General features: G+C 40.2%; 2 protein-coding genes across 12 annotated transcripts in view; both read right to left on the minus strand.

Annotated features, from left to right (window-relative positions):
• LOC124383401 (signal transducer and activator of transcription 1-alpha/beta-like) overlaps nucleotides 1-7,824 on the minus strand; it is a 29,002-nt gene extending 21,178 nt beyond the window's left edge. For 3 of the 5 annotated variants that reach the window (XM_046846006.1, XM_046846007.1, XM_046846005.1), the window contains exons 1-4: nucleotides 7,492-7,823; nucleotides 4,358-4,485; nucleotides 1,405-1,549; nucleotides 1,207-1,302 (exon numbers count right to left, since the gene is read on the minus strand). In XM_046846006.1, coding sequence (XP_046701962.1) covers nucleotides 1,207-1,302; nucleotides 1,405-1,549; nucleotides 4,358-4,485 — 369 coding nt within the window. In that variant the 5' untranslated portion in view covers nucleotides 7,492-7,823. Of the gene's footprint in view, nucleotides 1-1,206; nucleotides 1,303-1,404; nucleotides 1,550-4,357; nucleotides 4,486-7,491 lie in introns of all 5 variants that reach the window. The other 2 variants (XM_046846008.1, XM_046846009.1) reach the window with 2 other exon arrangements.
• Nucleotides 7,825-9,498: 1,674 nt separating this feature from the next.
• LOC124382671 (signal transducer and activator of transcription 4-like) overlaps nucleotides 9,499-15,531 on the minus strand; it is a 36,286-nt gene continuing 30,253 nt past the window's right edge. For all 7 annotated transcript variants that reach the window (XM_046844763.1, XM_046844765.1, XM_046844767.1 and 4 more), the window contains 6 exons: nucleotides 14,499-14,593; nucleotides 12,114-12,247; nucleotides 10,802-10,993; nucleotides 10,669-10,711; nucleotides 10,481-10,580; nucleotides 9,499-10,081 (listed from right to left, as the gene is read on the minus strand). In XM_046844763.1, the coding sequence (XP_046700719.1) occupies nucleotides 10,067-10,081; nucleotides 10,481-10,580; nucleotides 10,669-10,711; nucleotides 10,802-10,993; nucleotides 12,114-12,247; nucleotides 14,499-14,593 (579 nt within the window). In that variant the 3' untranslated portion in view covers nucleotides 9,499-10,066. The remainder of the gene's footprint in view (nucleotides 10,082-10,480; nucleotides 10,581-10,668; nucleotides 10,712-10,801; nucleotides 10,994-12,113; nucleotides 12,248-14,498; nucleotides 14,594-15,531) is intronic.

Here is a 15,531-nt window from a genome sequence, read left to right on the forward strand (position 1 = left end):
AATGATTTTCTTGTAAACAGAGCGAGTCTCGAAACTTTTTAAGTGTTGCACATAAGATGGTTATAATATGAATAGAAATGTTCAGGAAGTGGATCGCCTGGAGGAAAACGCTGTTCTTTGTGATGCTCCATTTTACATTCGAATGCTCGCCTTATCACTCTGGTGGTATACAGTTGAAGAATGAAAAGTGGACAGAAGAGCCCTAATAACTTTCTCAGCAGTCCAGATTGGCAGATTTGGTAGCTGTACATAAGACAGACACAAAAACTATCTTTGGGTTTCTCCCATTAGGGGTCGCCACAGCGGATCATCCGTATTCGTGATCCGCATATTTGATTTGGCACATGTTTTTATGCTTAATGCCCTTCCTAACGGAACCCTCCCCATTTATCCGGGCTTAGGACCGGCACTAAGAGTGTACTGACTTGTGCAACCCTAATGGCTGGGTTACATAAGACAGACATGATGACGGCTAAAACTGCATCAACAGCTCTTGTGGCAGGTTGAACTTTCTCAACTTGTAAAGGAAGAAATGTTCTCTGCTGAGTTTTCTGTGTTATGGAGTTATTGAGTGCTTCCCATAACGCAGTTTTGGAATTAAACCAAAATTCGACCTACAGTACATAGTTGTTAAAATTCTCTTAACTTAATTTTGGCCAGACATAGTTCACGCTCCAAGGTTCTTTAATTATTTAGATCACTATTCAATTAAATTCAATTTGTATATGTAGAGCACTTTTAACAGTGGACATGGCAGTTTTTCACAGATAAAGCGGTAATGAAAGAGTATACGAGTTTGTTACTTAGAATTGTAAGTTTATTCCTGATGAGCGAGCCAATGTCGACTGTGGTAAGAACAAACTCCCTTAGATGGCATGAGGAACAAGCCTTGAGAGGAACCAGACTCAAAGGGGAATCCATCCTCATCACCAAATGTCCTTTGTTTACAATTCCATCATTGTTCAGGTGTGGCAACAAACGTGTGGTCTTGAGCCACTGTAGTATATATTAATTCTATTGAATATTAAATGCAGTCCAAATCCATCCTCCAAGTTTTAAGTTGCTCAGTAATTTCATGGATCTTTAGGTTGTTGATGTGGAACCATCTCCAGCTGCACAGAGTGGCCTCCGTATTCACTAAATATATCGAATTAGGTAGAATCAGTGACAGACAGTCAGATATATAAAATAGCCCATGTACTGTACCTGTGTTCTAATGGCCATCTCCAGAATTCTCCTTTCCTCTTTCATGGAGTTTGATATGATCATAGCCATGTATGTCGGATTTTCTTGAAAGTGCTCCTGCAAGGACGATAAAAACATTAAAAAAACAATCTGAATGAATAGTGCGAGGAGAGGAAGTTATAGAACTAGTGGGATTGTGTATCTGTGGTGGTTCTGCACCTGCAGGTTGCGTTGTATTTTGCGGAAGTTGTGCTGAAGGAGAAAGTTGTTGCTTGGGTTCAGGCGACCGTAGAGCTCATCCAGTTTACTCAGTAGGTCGTGGAAACGCAGCCTCGCGAGGGACTCATCAAGGGCTACAGTGTCCCTGTGCCAGATAATAATACCATCATTAATCGTATCAAACTCAACGATAGGCAGGTTCGATTTGCAAAAACCCATATTTTATTCACAATATAACTGTTGAAATGTTGAAATGTTTACATTACTCTCATCATGGTACGTTTACTCAATTTCAAATCAAATCAAAATCAAATCAAATTTTATTTGTGTATGTGACAAATAAAATTTGATTTGATTTTGATTTGATTTGAAATTGAGTAAATGTACCATGATGAGAGTAATGTAAAGCTCAGAAAGAGTGGAAATGTTATTTGAGTATAGTAAACTGGTTTATAGAGTGTACACAATACTTCATTTACAGTGTACAACTGAATTAAAGAAAACTTGATGTGTATTTAGTGATCCAAAGACCAATGGTAGTGTTTTTAAATGGGAGAAAAAAAGGACAATTAATACTTCACTGCCCCTCTGCCCTCATTGCTGAGGTGCCCCCTTTACCAAATTCTTAGAATTAAAATGTCTAATGAAATTATTGATCCCAATCTGATCTAATATAAATACAAAATTTGCTGTTGTTGGCACACTTTGTAGACAAAAAATGCCAATGCCTTGACAAAATAAGAGATCAGAGAAAGAAAGAGAGAAGGGAAGCTGCAAAAAGGCAGTTCAAATTTGCAAACATGGATTCAAAGCTCAAGCAGGTAAAACATCTTATTGAATATTTAGCAGTTTGTCACACTTTAATTCTTGTAATTAAGTACATTTTCCATTCCAAACTCTGGACTTCATCGTGCATCCTAACATGGGGAATTCGAGTTTGGGAAAGATGCAAGAGCCTTCGTAAAGCATGACTTCTACGTGGATGATGGACTGAAATCAGTGCCAAATGCTGAAGAAGCGGTTTATTTGCTGAAAAGGCAAATCAAGACTCAGGAGATGTTAGCATGCTCCAACCTGAGACTTATATATAGACTTACATAAAATAGCATCAAACTGTGATGAAAGCTTTTCCAGTGGAGGATCATGTAAAGGACCTCAAGGACCTGGATTTGAAAAAGAATACTCCACCTGTTCAGCGAGGCCTTGGTCTTCGTTGGAATCATTACGCTGACACCTTTACTTTCTCTGTTGATGCAGAAGAGAAGCCTTTTACACGTAGAGGTGTCTTAGCAACAGTCAACAGCGTTTTCGACGCTCTTGGGCTGGCATTGACTGTTACAATCCAGGAAAAGTTCCTCATTCGTGATTTGACAGTTGACACAAAAGACTGGGATTTCTTTTTACCAACAGACAGGGAAGCTAAAAGGAAGGCTTGGAAATGCTCTTTGCATGATCTAGCTAAGTTTGAAATGAGTGTACCCAAAGGTCTTTGGCACAAAAATCTTTGGCACAAAGGACAGAAATCCAGTTTTTTCAGATGCTTCCACAAAGGCTATAGCTGTACGTCTTAGACAAGGCTAAGCTTGCTCCACTGTCTGCTCACACCATACCTAGATTAGAGCTGGGAGTAGCTGTCCTGGCAGTAGAAGTGGCAGCACTTATTTGAAATTAATTGGACATTACCCCAAATGCTGTAAAAAAAATTTTGCAACAGTAAAGTTGAGAAACCAAGAAGAAACCAAGCGATATGTATATGTGAGCAATAGAGTTCAACGGATCAGGAATTCGACAAGGCCAGAACATTGGCATTATGTTCCCACAAGTCAAAACCCTGCCGACCATGCAAACACAGTACCTGCTTCAGATCTGAAAGATTCTGCATAGATTTCTTTGCCTGCCTTTCTTTCTCATTGTGCTTCAAAGAGTCTTGAAGACCATCAGACATACATCCTAATTGACCCTGATTGAAATGTGGAAGTGTGTTCTAATCATACTGCCCTAACACCCTATGACCTTCCTTTTGGTCTTGGCTTGCATCGCTTTGAGCGCTTCTCAACATGGAAATGTTTTAGATTAATTATATCAAACTTAATCCGCATTATACATTCATTCAGACTCAAAACTAAAGTAGCGAGCGCCTGTTAAAAATGGCATCTTTGCGACAAAACATCCACAGAGAAACTTTTAATTCTATATTTGTAACAACTGGATAATTTGTATTAACAAGCAGAGTCCCAAAAAAATGTCTGTGCATGGAAATGTTTGTGCTCAGAAACATGTTTAATGTGGCTTAACACAGTACAGAACAGTAGGGTGAACTACAGAGACGAGCACGACAAACCGGTCAGACAGAACTCTTAGCTTTTAGTCACGTGTTTTATCTACACCCCACAATGTTAGTGTTACTTCCTGGTTTGGGAACAGCATCATGCAGGACAGGCGAGCCACTGTTTTTTCTTTGTTGCGTTCAGTGAAGTGCTTCCGCTCCTTGAAAGCAAACACAGAGAGAATGAGGAAGAGCTTCTTCCCGCAGGCCATTCGGAGTTTAAACCAGGAAACACCCAGGATCTAGTACTGGACCTCTCTCTCCATTGTCAATCATTTCTGCTCAACCTTTTTTGCACTATGACACTTTAACAGCTCACTGCCACTATATATCACACCACATTGCACATGGACACTAAATCACTTTCATTTGTACTTCCAATATCTTCCATACTCATTAATGTATATACATGTATTTTCAAATATTCTATATATTTTATCCTTTTTATTTATCTACCTTTTTTGTTTTGTTTTATTTTTATCCTTAATTCTATTCCTTTTTATGCTCAATGCTGGACAGTAGTTCAAAGCATTTCACTGCATGTCGTACTCTGTATGTATGTGACAAATAAAATTTGATTTGATTAGAACTTCACTTTTAAATATATGTGAGCAGTTCATTTCTCACCAGTCAATGCTTTCAATCCACTGGCTGAGGTACTGACGAATCTCCATGGGGAAGGCGTCATCGTAAAGTTGACCGATCTGCTCCAGGTATCTCGAGTCCAGCTGTTGAAGCTGGTACCAAAGTGCCATCTAGCAACAGATTCAATCATCACAATCATCTCAATTTTTTCTCTCAGGTTATTTACATGATTTCATTTGTATTTGACCGAGTTTCAGGCATCACAATTAGCAAAAAAGAACAATGATAAAATGGAAGGTGGTAAAGGCACTGGAACTGGATTAGAAGGTTATGAGTTCAAATCCCACCACCACCAGGCTGCCACTGCTGGGTTCTAGAGCAAAGGCCTTAAGCAGCCCTTGTTCTAGATCAGGGGTCGGCAACCTTCACCACACAAAGAGCCATTTGGACCTGTTTCCCACAGAAAAGAAAACACTGGGAGCCACAAAACCCTTTTGACATTTAAATTGAAATAACACTACATTTTTTTTTTTGCCTTTATGCTATGTATAATCAAACCATAATGTGTTGCATTTATGAAATCAATGAACTGCAGAGAGAATGAAATTAAATTAAATGAACTCCTTAAAAAAAGACATTGGGTTGAAGGTTACTTTCAAGTAAAATACTTAATGTCTATTTGAGTCTATTTGAGTCTACTTGTATTTATGAAAAGAACGCCGAACATAAATTATCCACCGGCAGCAAACCAAAAATGCCATCCTCTTCTGTGTGCCGTCAACCAAAGTTTAAGAAGTCGCGTGCCGGTGGGTGTCGCACATTAGCGGTTGTGACGCATATGAAGAGCGACAAAAAACTTTAACACGTTTTATTTAGATTTTACAAGATCACCAAAATCTTCAAATTTAGAATTACATTTTAAAAACTAACGAACTAAAATAAATTACATTTTAATTAAATACTCATTATTTATTTTCCAAAGCCACAGGGAGCTGCAGAAGAGGGATGAAAGAGCCGCATGCGGCTCCGGAGCCGCGGGTTGCCGACCCCTGTTCTAGATAAAGGCATCTGCGGAATGTCATTAATGTAATTGGGTGGAAAAAAAACAGAAAACTTATTCACTTTTTTTTATCTGAATTCATTGTCAGGTAATGGGGATTTGTGTTTACTTTGAGAACCGATAGTGCTTCATTCACTTGTGCAGTTTCTTTTGTTTACTGAAGGATGAATCTAATACAACTACAGCCGCGATATTCTACAATAGCATTAACGTGCGACACACTCAAATTTTATATTCAGTCTACCAGGCAAGTCAATCTGCAAGGGTCCCCAAACTACACCTGCATACCCCCACATTTGAAACGGCCATCTGGCAGAGACATATTTGTAAAATGTAATTTTAAATATATGTTTTACTCCTATCATATCTGTATTTTATTTTAATGGTTGGCTTTCAAACTAAATTTCCCTTAGTTATTAATTGAGTTGAGTTGCTGGAACTATCGGCTATTGGCAAAATCCATACCGATAGTTTTTCCGGCTTCCGGCCTCTAGAGAAGAATCACTGATGTCAGTGTGCTTGTTTTTGTTTCTCCACACGAGACCGGAGAGACCGAGATCGCTATATTATATTTATCATCATAATTTATTAATTATATAATTATATTTACCAATAAGTATATTCATATTTATTTCAGTAAGCACATTTTTATGATTTAGGACCTTTTTATTTTTTATACTTGTAATGAAGCTCAGTACCATTTTACATGGAGTGTTATTTTTATTTGTTTCTTTGTTTCTTTTTTTATCCAGTATTGGCTGATTAATCGTTATTCGGCAAGCACGATCCAAACCCCGCTATCGGTATCAGTAACATCCACTATCGGTCAAACTCTAGGTAATAATGTAGCATCATTTCTTTTTTTATTCACCCACCAAGCATACACATAAATAAGTCTATTTTAATTTTAAAAGCAATGAATCTGAAAAAAATGTGATTATGATAGTAATAATGCTCTTTTAATAGGCAGAATATCTCTTGAAAAGTAATGATCACTTGTTTGTATGGTGCAGAACAAAATAATAAACTGATCTAGCATTAGGAGGCAGAATAAATACATTTAAAATCATAATAAAATCTTCACAATGATACTGGTGGTCACTCCGGCATGTCATTTTTTGTTACAGACCGACCCGGCCCCCAGTAAAGAAAGGACAAATTATGTAGCCCATAATTAACGTTTAGATACACACTCGCATCACCATATAAAGTGTAACGTTCACAGAGGGCTCCGAACCCAGTGTGACTCCTACACGGCAAAAGAGAAGCAGAAGTGGAAGTTATATGACTCACTTTGAGTAAAAATATTTCTTGATGGAATAAGAAATAAAAATCTCAGAATCTGGAGAGGAAATGCAGAGAAAGTGGATTCTATCTAAAGTTTCTTTTGGATTAAACTATTAAAAAAACATGAATATGGCTTTGTACTGGAACTGCGTTTGGCACCTAATCGTTCATCAGTGAACATAATAGACTTCCACCTCCACTGGGAACATGTTCCACTAGATTTGGTGGAGATTTGTAAGATTTCATAAGTAAAGTCAGAGTAAAGTCAGGTAGTGATATAGGTGACGTGAGGAGGCAGTCAGAGTTCACATTCAACCCACATTCATCCCACAAAAGACAAACTAGAAACAATCTGCGCTTGTCTGTATCCTGTCTCCTGTTAATATGAGTGTAGCATGAAGTTAAAACCTGAATATACTGTACAGTATTTCATAGTATGTCTCCTTTCCCTGGTTGTTGAATCTACTAAACTTCTGAATATTAAAATATTTAGGATGTGGTATCTGGATGTCCAAGGTTTCGATACTTGATACTGTACAACACCCTAACAATATTGCCTTGGTGTGAATTCTCGAACACACTTTCTCCTGAACCATACTGCTAGGTACAATATACACACACATCTAATATATATATATATATTATTATTGTTGTTAATTATTATTATTATTATTATTATTATTATTATTATATGAAATACTGTTTAATGATTTTAAAACCAGAGCAACAATAAAAATAAAACTGTAGAAAATGAACCCCTGCGTCCAGTTGAACATTTCTAAAGTTTTATAACTGGGTCACGTGCTCGTGCTATTATAAAATACCTTACCTTACCAAAAGCCTTGGAAGGAAACCTGTAGTCTGAAGAAACGGGGAGATAAACGGGGGTTGTATGAGACAGATTTGTGTTGATCAGTTGTTCGGGTTTTATCAAATAATCTGCAGCAGCTTTCTTACTCCCAGCGTCTTCAACCTCAGAAAAGCTCCAGACCCTGAACCAGCTGAGCGTGGGTCTCTCAGCCAATCAGAATACCGGATTCTAGTGCTTCGCCCAACCTCCAGTGAACAGCCAATCAGCGGTGAATGCGCACGTGTTCGCCCCGCCCCTTTCTGGTCCGGCTGTTCTTCTCAGGGTGCGTCCTCCTGCTGTAAAGATTCCAAAACGCAACTCAGGATGTGGCAGCAGTGGGAGGAGCTTCATTTAACCTGATGACTGGGAACCAATCCTGTTTAGATAGAGCAGTTAAATCCAGCACAATGTGATGACTAATAAGATGCTGGTTGTGTAATAAAAGGTGGTGAATTAAGAGTTGAAAATTAACAGGGTGTGGGGTTACAACAAGAATGTAAATATCTTATATATATATGTACGTACATGCATACGTACATATGACGGGACACCATGATGGACAAAAGAACTGACACACAATTTCATAGGACCACTATGGATTCGGTAAAGTGTCCCATCACTTGAACTAAAAGATCCAAACCTGTTCCAGTATGACAATGCCCCTGTGCACCAATCCAGCTCCATGAAGATACACGGTAGCAGACTGCTGATATAAAATTACAGTCAAAACCAAAGAGCAGTAAAATGATTAACCTCACAAAGAGCTAAATACTGGAGTTCAGTGTGGAGATACAGAGCAGTGAGAAGGAAACATTGTGAGGCAGAGCTGAGAAACACCACCGAGAACAGTAGGTGGAGGCTCAGGAGAGCGTGTGGGGGAGTTTGTTGATTTGCTGGAACAGCCGGAGGAAACCACGTGCATTCCGTGAAAAGTTAAACTGGTCTGAAGACTTGAAATGTGTGTGTGTGTGTGTGTGTGTGTGTGTGTGTGTGTGTGTGTGTGTGTGTGTGTGCCAATTCCATAATTTCCTTGTAAAACAAACAGTTTTTTTATCACATGGCTCACAGCTTTATTCCCCTACATCTTCCGTTAATAATAATAATAATAATTATAATAATAATAATAATAAAAACAATAATAATGATGATGCTTCCTTGTCGATCAATAGGTCGATTAATATCCTACTGCACTCACCCATGAAAACCAATACAACAGAAACCCTCCTACAATTTGTACTGGTTGTAGTAGACATACTGGGAATTGCACTGCTTTTAATGGACATTGTATTGGTGTTGTAATGGTGTGGGTGTCTACTGGGACCTCACTTTTAATTGGTGGCATGGTTTGTTTTTATGCAATTTTACATTATGAGCTCCATACACACACACACACACACACACACACACACACACACACACACACACACACACAGACAAACAGAAACACATAACCACGTACTCACACCTACTGAACATGTGGAGAAGATATTGTTCAGTGCCGTCACCTGCTGGTCGACTTTATCACTGCAACAAAGAATAAAAAAAACTTCTTCTTCTTCTTCTTCTTCTTTTTTCGGCTTCTCCCATTAGGTGTCGCCACAGCGGATCATTAGTCTTCATACCCCCCTGTCCTCTACATCTCCTCTTTCAACCCAACTACCTGCATGCGTTTCCTCACCACATCAATAAACTTCCTCCTTAGTCTTCCTCTTTTTCTCCTTCCTGGTGGCTCCATCCTCAGCATTCTCCTACCGATATACCCCCAAGTCCCTCCTCTGCACACATCCAAACCATCTCAATCACACCTGTGACTCTAATTCACCTCTGAACCCCATTGTGGATTACTTTCCTGTACAGCATAACACAGAGTGTTTTATTCCTCTTTTATTTATTCCAAATGTCTATCATACAGTCATTCTGAGTTATTGTGTGTGCGCTGTAATAATCCAGGCCTGAGGATTTCTACATCACCAAAAGGGAACATGACTGTTTTATAATTTTTATTGAAAATCAAAACAAATGATACATTCATGGAGCAGAAAACGTGTTACATTTCCTTTCAAAAATAAACAAAATAAAAAGAATACGGACAGAAACAAAAGGAAAACCAGACACGTCATGGAGACCGCACAGATTACTGATCGGGATCTTCGATTTCAGTTTTATTCCTGCTCGACATCATGTGTCTAAAATCCTTAGAGATGTTTGAATCTACCGAGTGAATGTGGTTATGTCCTTTTGGATTCCGGACCGTTTCTGATATTTATACATTACATTCAGTTTTCAAACCCTGTGCGTCATAACATTCAGTTTTTATCAGATAAAATGTACAGAAAGAGGATATGTGAGATTGCAGGAGTGGACAAAGACAAAGAGATGATTTTAAACACACACACCATCACACACACACACACACTCACACACACACACACACACACATATACACACACACACACACACACACACACACACACACACACACACACACACACACAGGGTATTTCTCACACGCCTTTTATGTCTTTGTGCCGGAGCAGAGAGAATCCAGGAAGGTCTATAATGAGCTCATCTGTAAACAAATAAATAAATCAATCAATCAATATAAATACTGAATTACATTTGTAATTAAAAAAAGAACACAATTATTATTTGAATTTCTCATAAAAAAAAAATTCATGACATCATCATATCGTCTAAATTTACGCATTTACACTTCGTGTTTTTTTTTTGTAAATATGATATGACAAAATATAACTGTAAAAGGATACAAAAAAGCATGGCCTATAGTTTATATATATATATACACACACACACACACACACACACACACACACACACACACACGCACACGCACACACACAATCGTATGTGTCGTAAAATTTAAATCTGTTTATTGTTATTCCTCGGATACAGAGCATAATGATCGAGGGAAGGAGGAGAATAGAGGAAGAAAACTAGCAATACTTACAACACTTTCGATCTCGAAGGGGCTGATGTGCTGGCTGAGCATGTGCGACATTCCCGGGGATAACGGTGGCTCCGGAGACGAGCAGGAAAGAGGAGATGTGCTGAACAAACACAACCACGACAGGTCTTATAGATACCACCAGATAATGAGACACTGGGGTAAAAAACAAGATCTAATATTTAACTTACTTCAGAGAGATGGGAATCAGAATAGTCGGGATGTACGGGCAAACTGTAAGAGCAGAAAGAGACAGGAAGTCAGAAATGTGCAAGTGATTATTTGTTTTTAATGAAACGTGTTAAGCCTTTGTTCATAACTCGCCTTTGTTCAGCTGACTGTTGTAATGTTTCCCGAATGCTTCGTCTTTTGGGATGTCGGGATAAAGGAATTTCAGAGGGTTCTCTGGGACAATCCCGTCTGCGATGACTTTATAATCCCGGATGATATCGGCGATAGGAAGTGCGCTGAGGCGGTTTTTGGTGTAGGGCTCTACAGACATGAATTTTGCCTCACCTGAGAAAAGAGCCAAACATATAATTAGGACACGTGGACATTTTATTTTTAGGTGTGAATGCTAGTTCTGTGTTCAATACAGTTGTTCCCACTGTACTGATCACTAAGCTCAGTGACCTGGGTATCTGCACCTCCGTATGCAGATGGATTCTGGACTTTCTCACCAACAGACCTCAGACAGGTATCCTCAACCCTCATTCTAAACAACGGCATCCCGCAGGGCTCTGTCCTGAGCCCACTAATCCCTGTTCAACCACGACTGTGCTCCTCTGTATATCTCCAACATATTTAAGTATGCAGATGACACCACCGTGGTCGTCCAGATTAGCAACCACAATTAAGTGGCCTACAGGGAAAAGATCCGAAGCCTGACAGCATGGTACGTCACCCACACCTGACCTTCTACTAAGACTAAGGAGCTCATTGAGGACTTTTGGAAATCTAACAGCAGGAGACACTCTCCAGTCTACATCATTGGAACTGAGGTAAAGAGGGTCTCCAGCCTTAAGTTCCATGGAGTTCACATCTCTGAGGATCTATCCAGGCACCAGAACACTTCAGCTCTGGTTAGGAAGGCACAACAGCGAATGTACTTCTTGAGTAGTCTTAAGAAAGCTCATCTGTCCCCTGGGACTCTAATAAAATGAATCATCTAGAGCATCCTGACCAACTCTATCACTGTATGGTATGGAGGCGCCACTGTGCAAAACCCTGTAAAGGGTGGTCAAAACCGCTTAATGCATCACTGGCACCCAACTACCTGCCATTGAACACCTTCACCACAGCAGATTTCTTTCTTTCTTTCTTTCTTCTTTCTTTCTTTCTTTCTTTCTATCTATCTATCTATCTATCTATCTATCTATCTATCTATCTATCTATCTATCTATCTATCTATCCATCCATCCATCCATCCATCCATCCATCCATCCATCCATCCATCCATCCATCCATCCACCCATCCATCCTTCTTTCCTTTCTTTCTATGCTGCTAACCTATAACTCCACTCTCTGCTTTGTGGGTGGTGGTGTTGTGTGGAAACACAAAAAGGTTCTCCAGGGTAAAATCTATTCGTTTCCCGTTCCTTGTCCAGATCTGATGTGGAAGCATGAGAGCTCTTACCGTTTTCCTGCTCCACCCAGGTGAAGGTGATTCCTCCAAGATGACTTTCGCTGAAGCGCAGCAGGAACGTCCCAGACTCCCGGTCCTTAAGCAGAGCACGCTCCATCTCCTTACTCACAAACCCCATGATGTACCTGCAGATGGTGCAAGGTATGATTGTTATTTTCTCCAGCAGACACACAGGTACAAGAAAGACACATTGTATGGTCAACAGCACAAACATGATGTGATGAAGTCTGGAATTGTGATAGGTCCTTCCTTTTTATCCTTCCTTTCTATCCTTAATTCCTATGCTTCCTTCTTTCCTATGTATCCTTCTTTCTTTTCCTTCCTTCCTTCCTTCCTTCCTTCCTTCCTTCCTTCCTTCCTTCCTTCCTTCGTATCCTTTCTTCATTCTATTATATCCTACATTCCTTTCTATCCTTCCTTCGTTCCTTCCTATTATTTCTTCCTTCCCACAATCTCTTGTTTTTATCTTTCATTCCTTACCCTCTTTCTAATCTTCTTTTATATTGTTCCTTTCTATCCTTTCTTTCTTCCCTAGTATTCTTCCTTCTTTCCTGTCTATAATTTCTTCCTACCTTTCTTCCTTCCTTCATTTGTTTCTGTTCTGCTTTCCTTCCTTCTTTTCATCATTACTTTCTTTGTTTCTATCCTTAACGTGTCACTAGCAGGTCTCTGCCAAGTGATTGCCCTGCCACGGGGGCATGATAAGCCACAATGGTGGACGTGTAGACTTTGAGGGTTGACGGAGCCAACCCTTTGGCGAACTGTTCCTGAAGGAATTCCAGCACTGAACCAACCAGGTTGGCACCATCCACTGTTCAGATGCCATCTCGCCGGCATATGACCTCCTCGTAGAGGAAGCTCTAGATTGGCGAATGGTCTTTATGACCTCGGTAGAGAGACCGGAATCTCGGAGCTGTCTAATGGGTCTTCGGCCAAGAACGTTGGACAGGATCCCCTGGCGGAGGAGTGCGAGTAGCGATGCTCTGTTTTTGGACCTCCTGCTGACAGGAGGTGCTGGGTTGTGCTTTGCGCTGTGCCTGCAGAGCAGCCCCAAGAGAGCGACATGGGAGGAGCTGCTGAAACGCTGCCGACTGTTTCTTGGCCTCCTGAAATCGGTCGACTACCTTGTTCACGGAGTTGCCGAACAGGCCAGCCAGCATTAGAGGGGCGTCCAGCAGTACGGCCCTGCCCCTATCAGAAAGATCTGAAAGGGTGAGCCATAAATGCCACTCAGTGGAGGCTATGGCGGCCATAGGCCGGCCAATGGCCAAAGTGGTCTCTTTTGTGTCCTTGATAGCTACATTTACATTTACATTTGTGGCATTTAGCAGACGCCCTTATCCAGAGCGACGTTCAAAAGTGCTAGTAGCTACATATAGCTACTAGCTATATGTAGCAGATGTAGCAGATGTAGCAGATAGCTACATCCGCCGTACGGTGGAGTTCCTGGAGGTCTGCCTGATATGCCTGAAGCACCGCCATGGTTTGTAGGCATGCAACGGCTTGACCCGCTGAGTCATAAGCCTTACCCAAGAGCACCAAAGTATTACGCAGGGACTTGGTGGGCAATGTCGGGGTCTTAAAGGACGATGCAACCCCTGGGTAGAAATAGCTGGCCCTTCAACCCAGGGCATCGACCCATAACCATGTGCTTTTAGTCCCATCACGTTGGAGTACAAAGCTGCCTTGGGATTAAAGAGGTGGGCCGACTACGGCTTTTCCCAGGACTTGATAAGCAGACGCTCTCTGCTTATCAGCCAGCCAAGCTGGATCTAGCTTGGCAATGGCCCGAGTCCCAACCTCCATGAGCTTCTCGACTTCCGATTTGCAAAGAGCACCCCCAGAGGAAGGCTCACGTCGCATGGGGAAAAAAATGCCAAAATGCTTGCTTCCGAAACATGCAAAAAAGTGTTACAAGCCCCAGGAACTATGGCCAGAATCATGAGGAGCGAAGAGTGCCTCGGGGAGTGGAGTGTCCACATGGACATGCGAGCACAGGAACTATAAAACATTTTTTCGGATTGACAGACAATTGACATAGAAAACACATAGAGCGCTTCATGAACAAACATAAGCTGGCACCAGCTTCACTCCTTGCGCATTTTTTTATAGCTTCCTGGTTGTGACGTGACACTGCCGATGATGCCACGCTTTCCATTGAACAGGTTACACATGTGTTGCTGAAAGGGAACCACCGATCTTATGTTCAGGTGTCCACAAACTTTTACACATACAGTGTGTTTTTGAATGTGACTGACACTGGAGACTCCTTCTGTGATTTTTGAATTTCAAAATTCCAAAAAAACATGTCTAAAGGTGAAAATTAATGGTGCTTCTTTCAAGAGGGTAGTTTTAGGAGTAGTTCATTTCACTCACCCGTCAATCCAAACAGGAAGTAGATGTTTTTTAATGAGCTCCAGGATGGAGTCGAGCCACAGCCAGAAACTGAACGACTTCCCAGGTATGTTTTCCTGAAAATGCAACAAAGGGCAACTGTAAGTGCAGGTAAAGAGAAATGATAGTAGGCTACATTTATTAGACCATCATCTCTACAGGGTTTCACACTCTCTTCTCTGATCAAACAGTCATGTGCAGTGATATCAGGAAGTATTTACTCCTGCAGACATAACAATAAATTAATAAAACTCTTGATTTACTCTTTATTTATGTATCTGGTAAATGCTAAATTGTCTTTTTTTCATAATTTCTTTCTTTTGTTTGTGTTCTTTCTTTTGCCTACTATTCTTCCTTTTCATTCTCTTATCCTTCCTTCCTATTCTTTCCTTCCCTCTTTCCTGTCTATCCTTTATTCCTTAATTTTGTCAATCCTTCCTTTCTTTCTATCATTCCTTCCTTCCTTCTGATAAATCCTTCCTCCCTTTTCATTATTTTCTTCCTTCCTTTTATATTTCCTATCCTTCCTTCCTTGCTTTTTTGTATCCTTCCTTCCTTCTGTCCTTTCTATCTATCCTTCTTTTTATCCTTTCTTCCTTCTGTCCTTTCTATCTATCCTTCTTTTTATCCTTTCTTCCTTTATTTTTTGTCTTTCTTTCATTTATTTCTTTCCTTCTTTCAATCATTCTTTCCTTCCTATTTTTCCTGCTTCCTTTACATTCTTCCTTCCTTCCTTCCTTCCTTCCTTCCTTCCTTCCTTCCTTCCTTCCTTCCGATAAATCCTTCCTCCCTTTTCTTTATTTTCTTTACTTCCTTCCTTTTATATTTCCTATCCTTCCTTCCTTGCTTCTTTTGTATCCTTCCTTCCTTCTGTCCTTTCTATCTATCCTTCTTTTTATGCTTTCTTCCATTATTCTTTTTGTCTATCATTTATTTCTTTCTTACCTTCTTTCAATCGTTCTTTCCTTCCTATTCTTCCTGCTTCCTTTACATTCTTCCTTACTTTCTTCCTTCC

This window comes from Silurus meridionalis, chromosome 3 (assembly GCF_014805685.1).
Source record: "Silurus meridionalis isolate SWU-2019-XX chromosome 3, ASM1480568v1, whole genome shotgun sequence".
NCBI lineage: Eukaryota > Metazoa > Chordata > Actinopteri > Siluriformes > Siluridae > Silurus > Silurus meridionalis.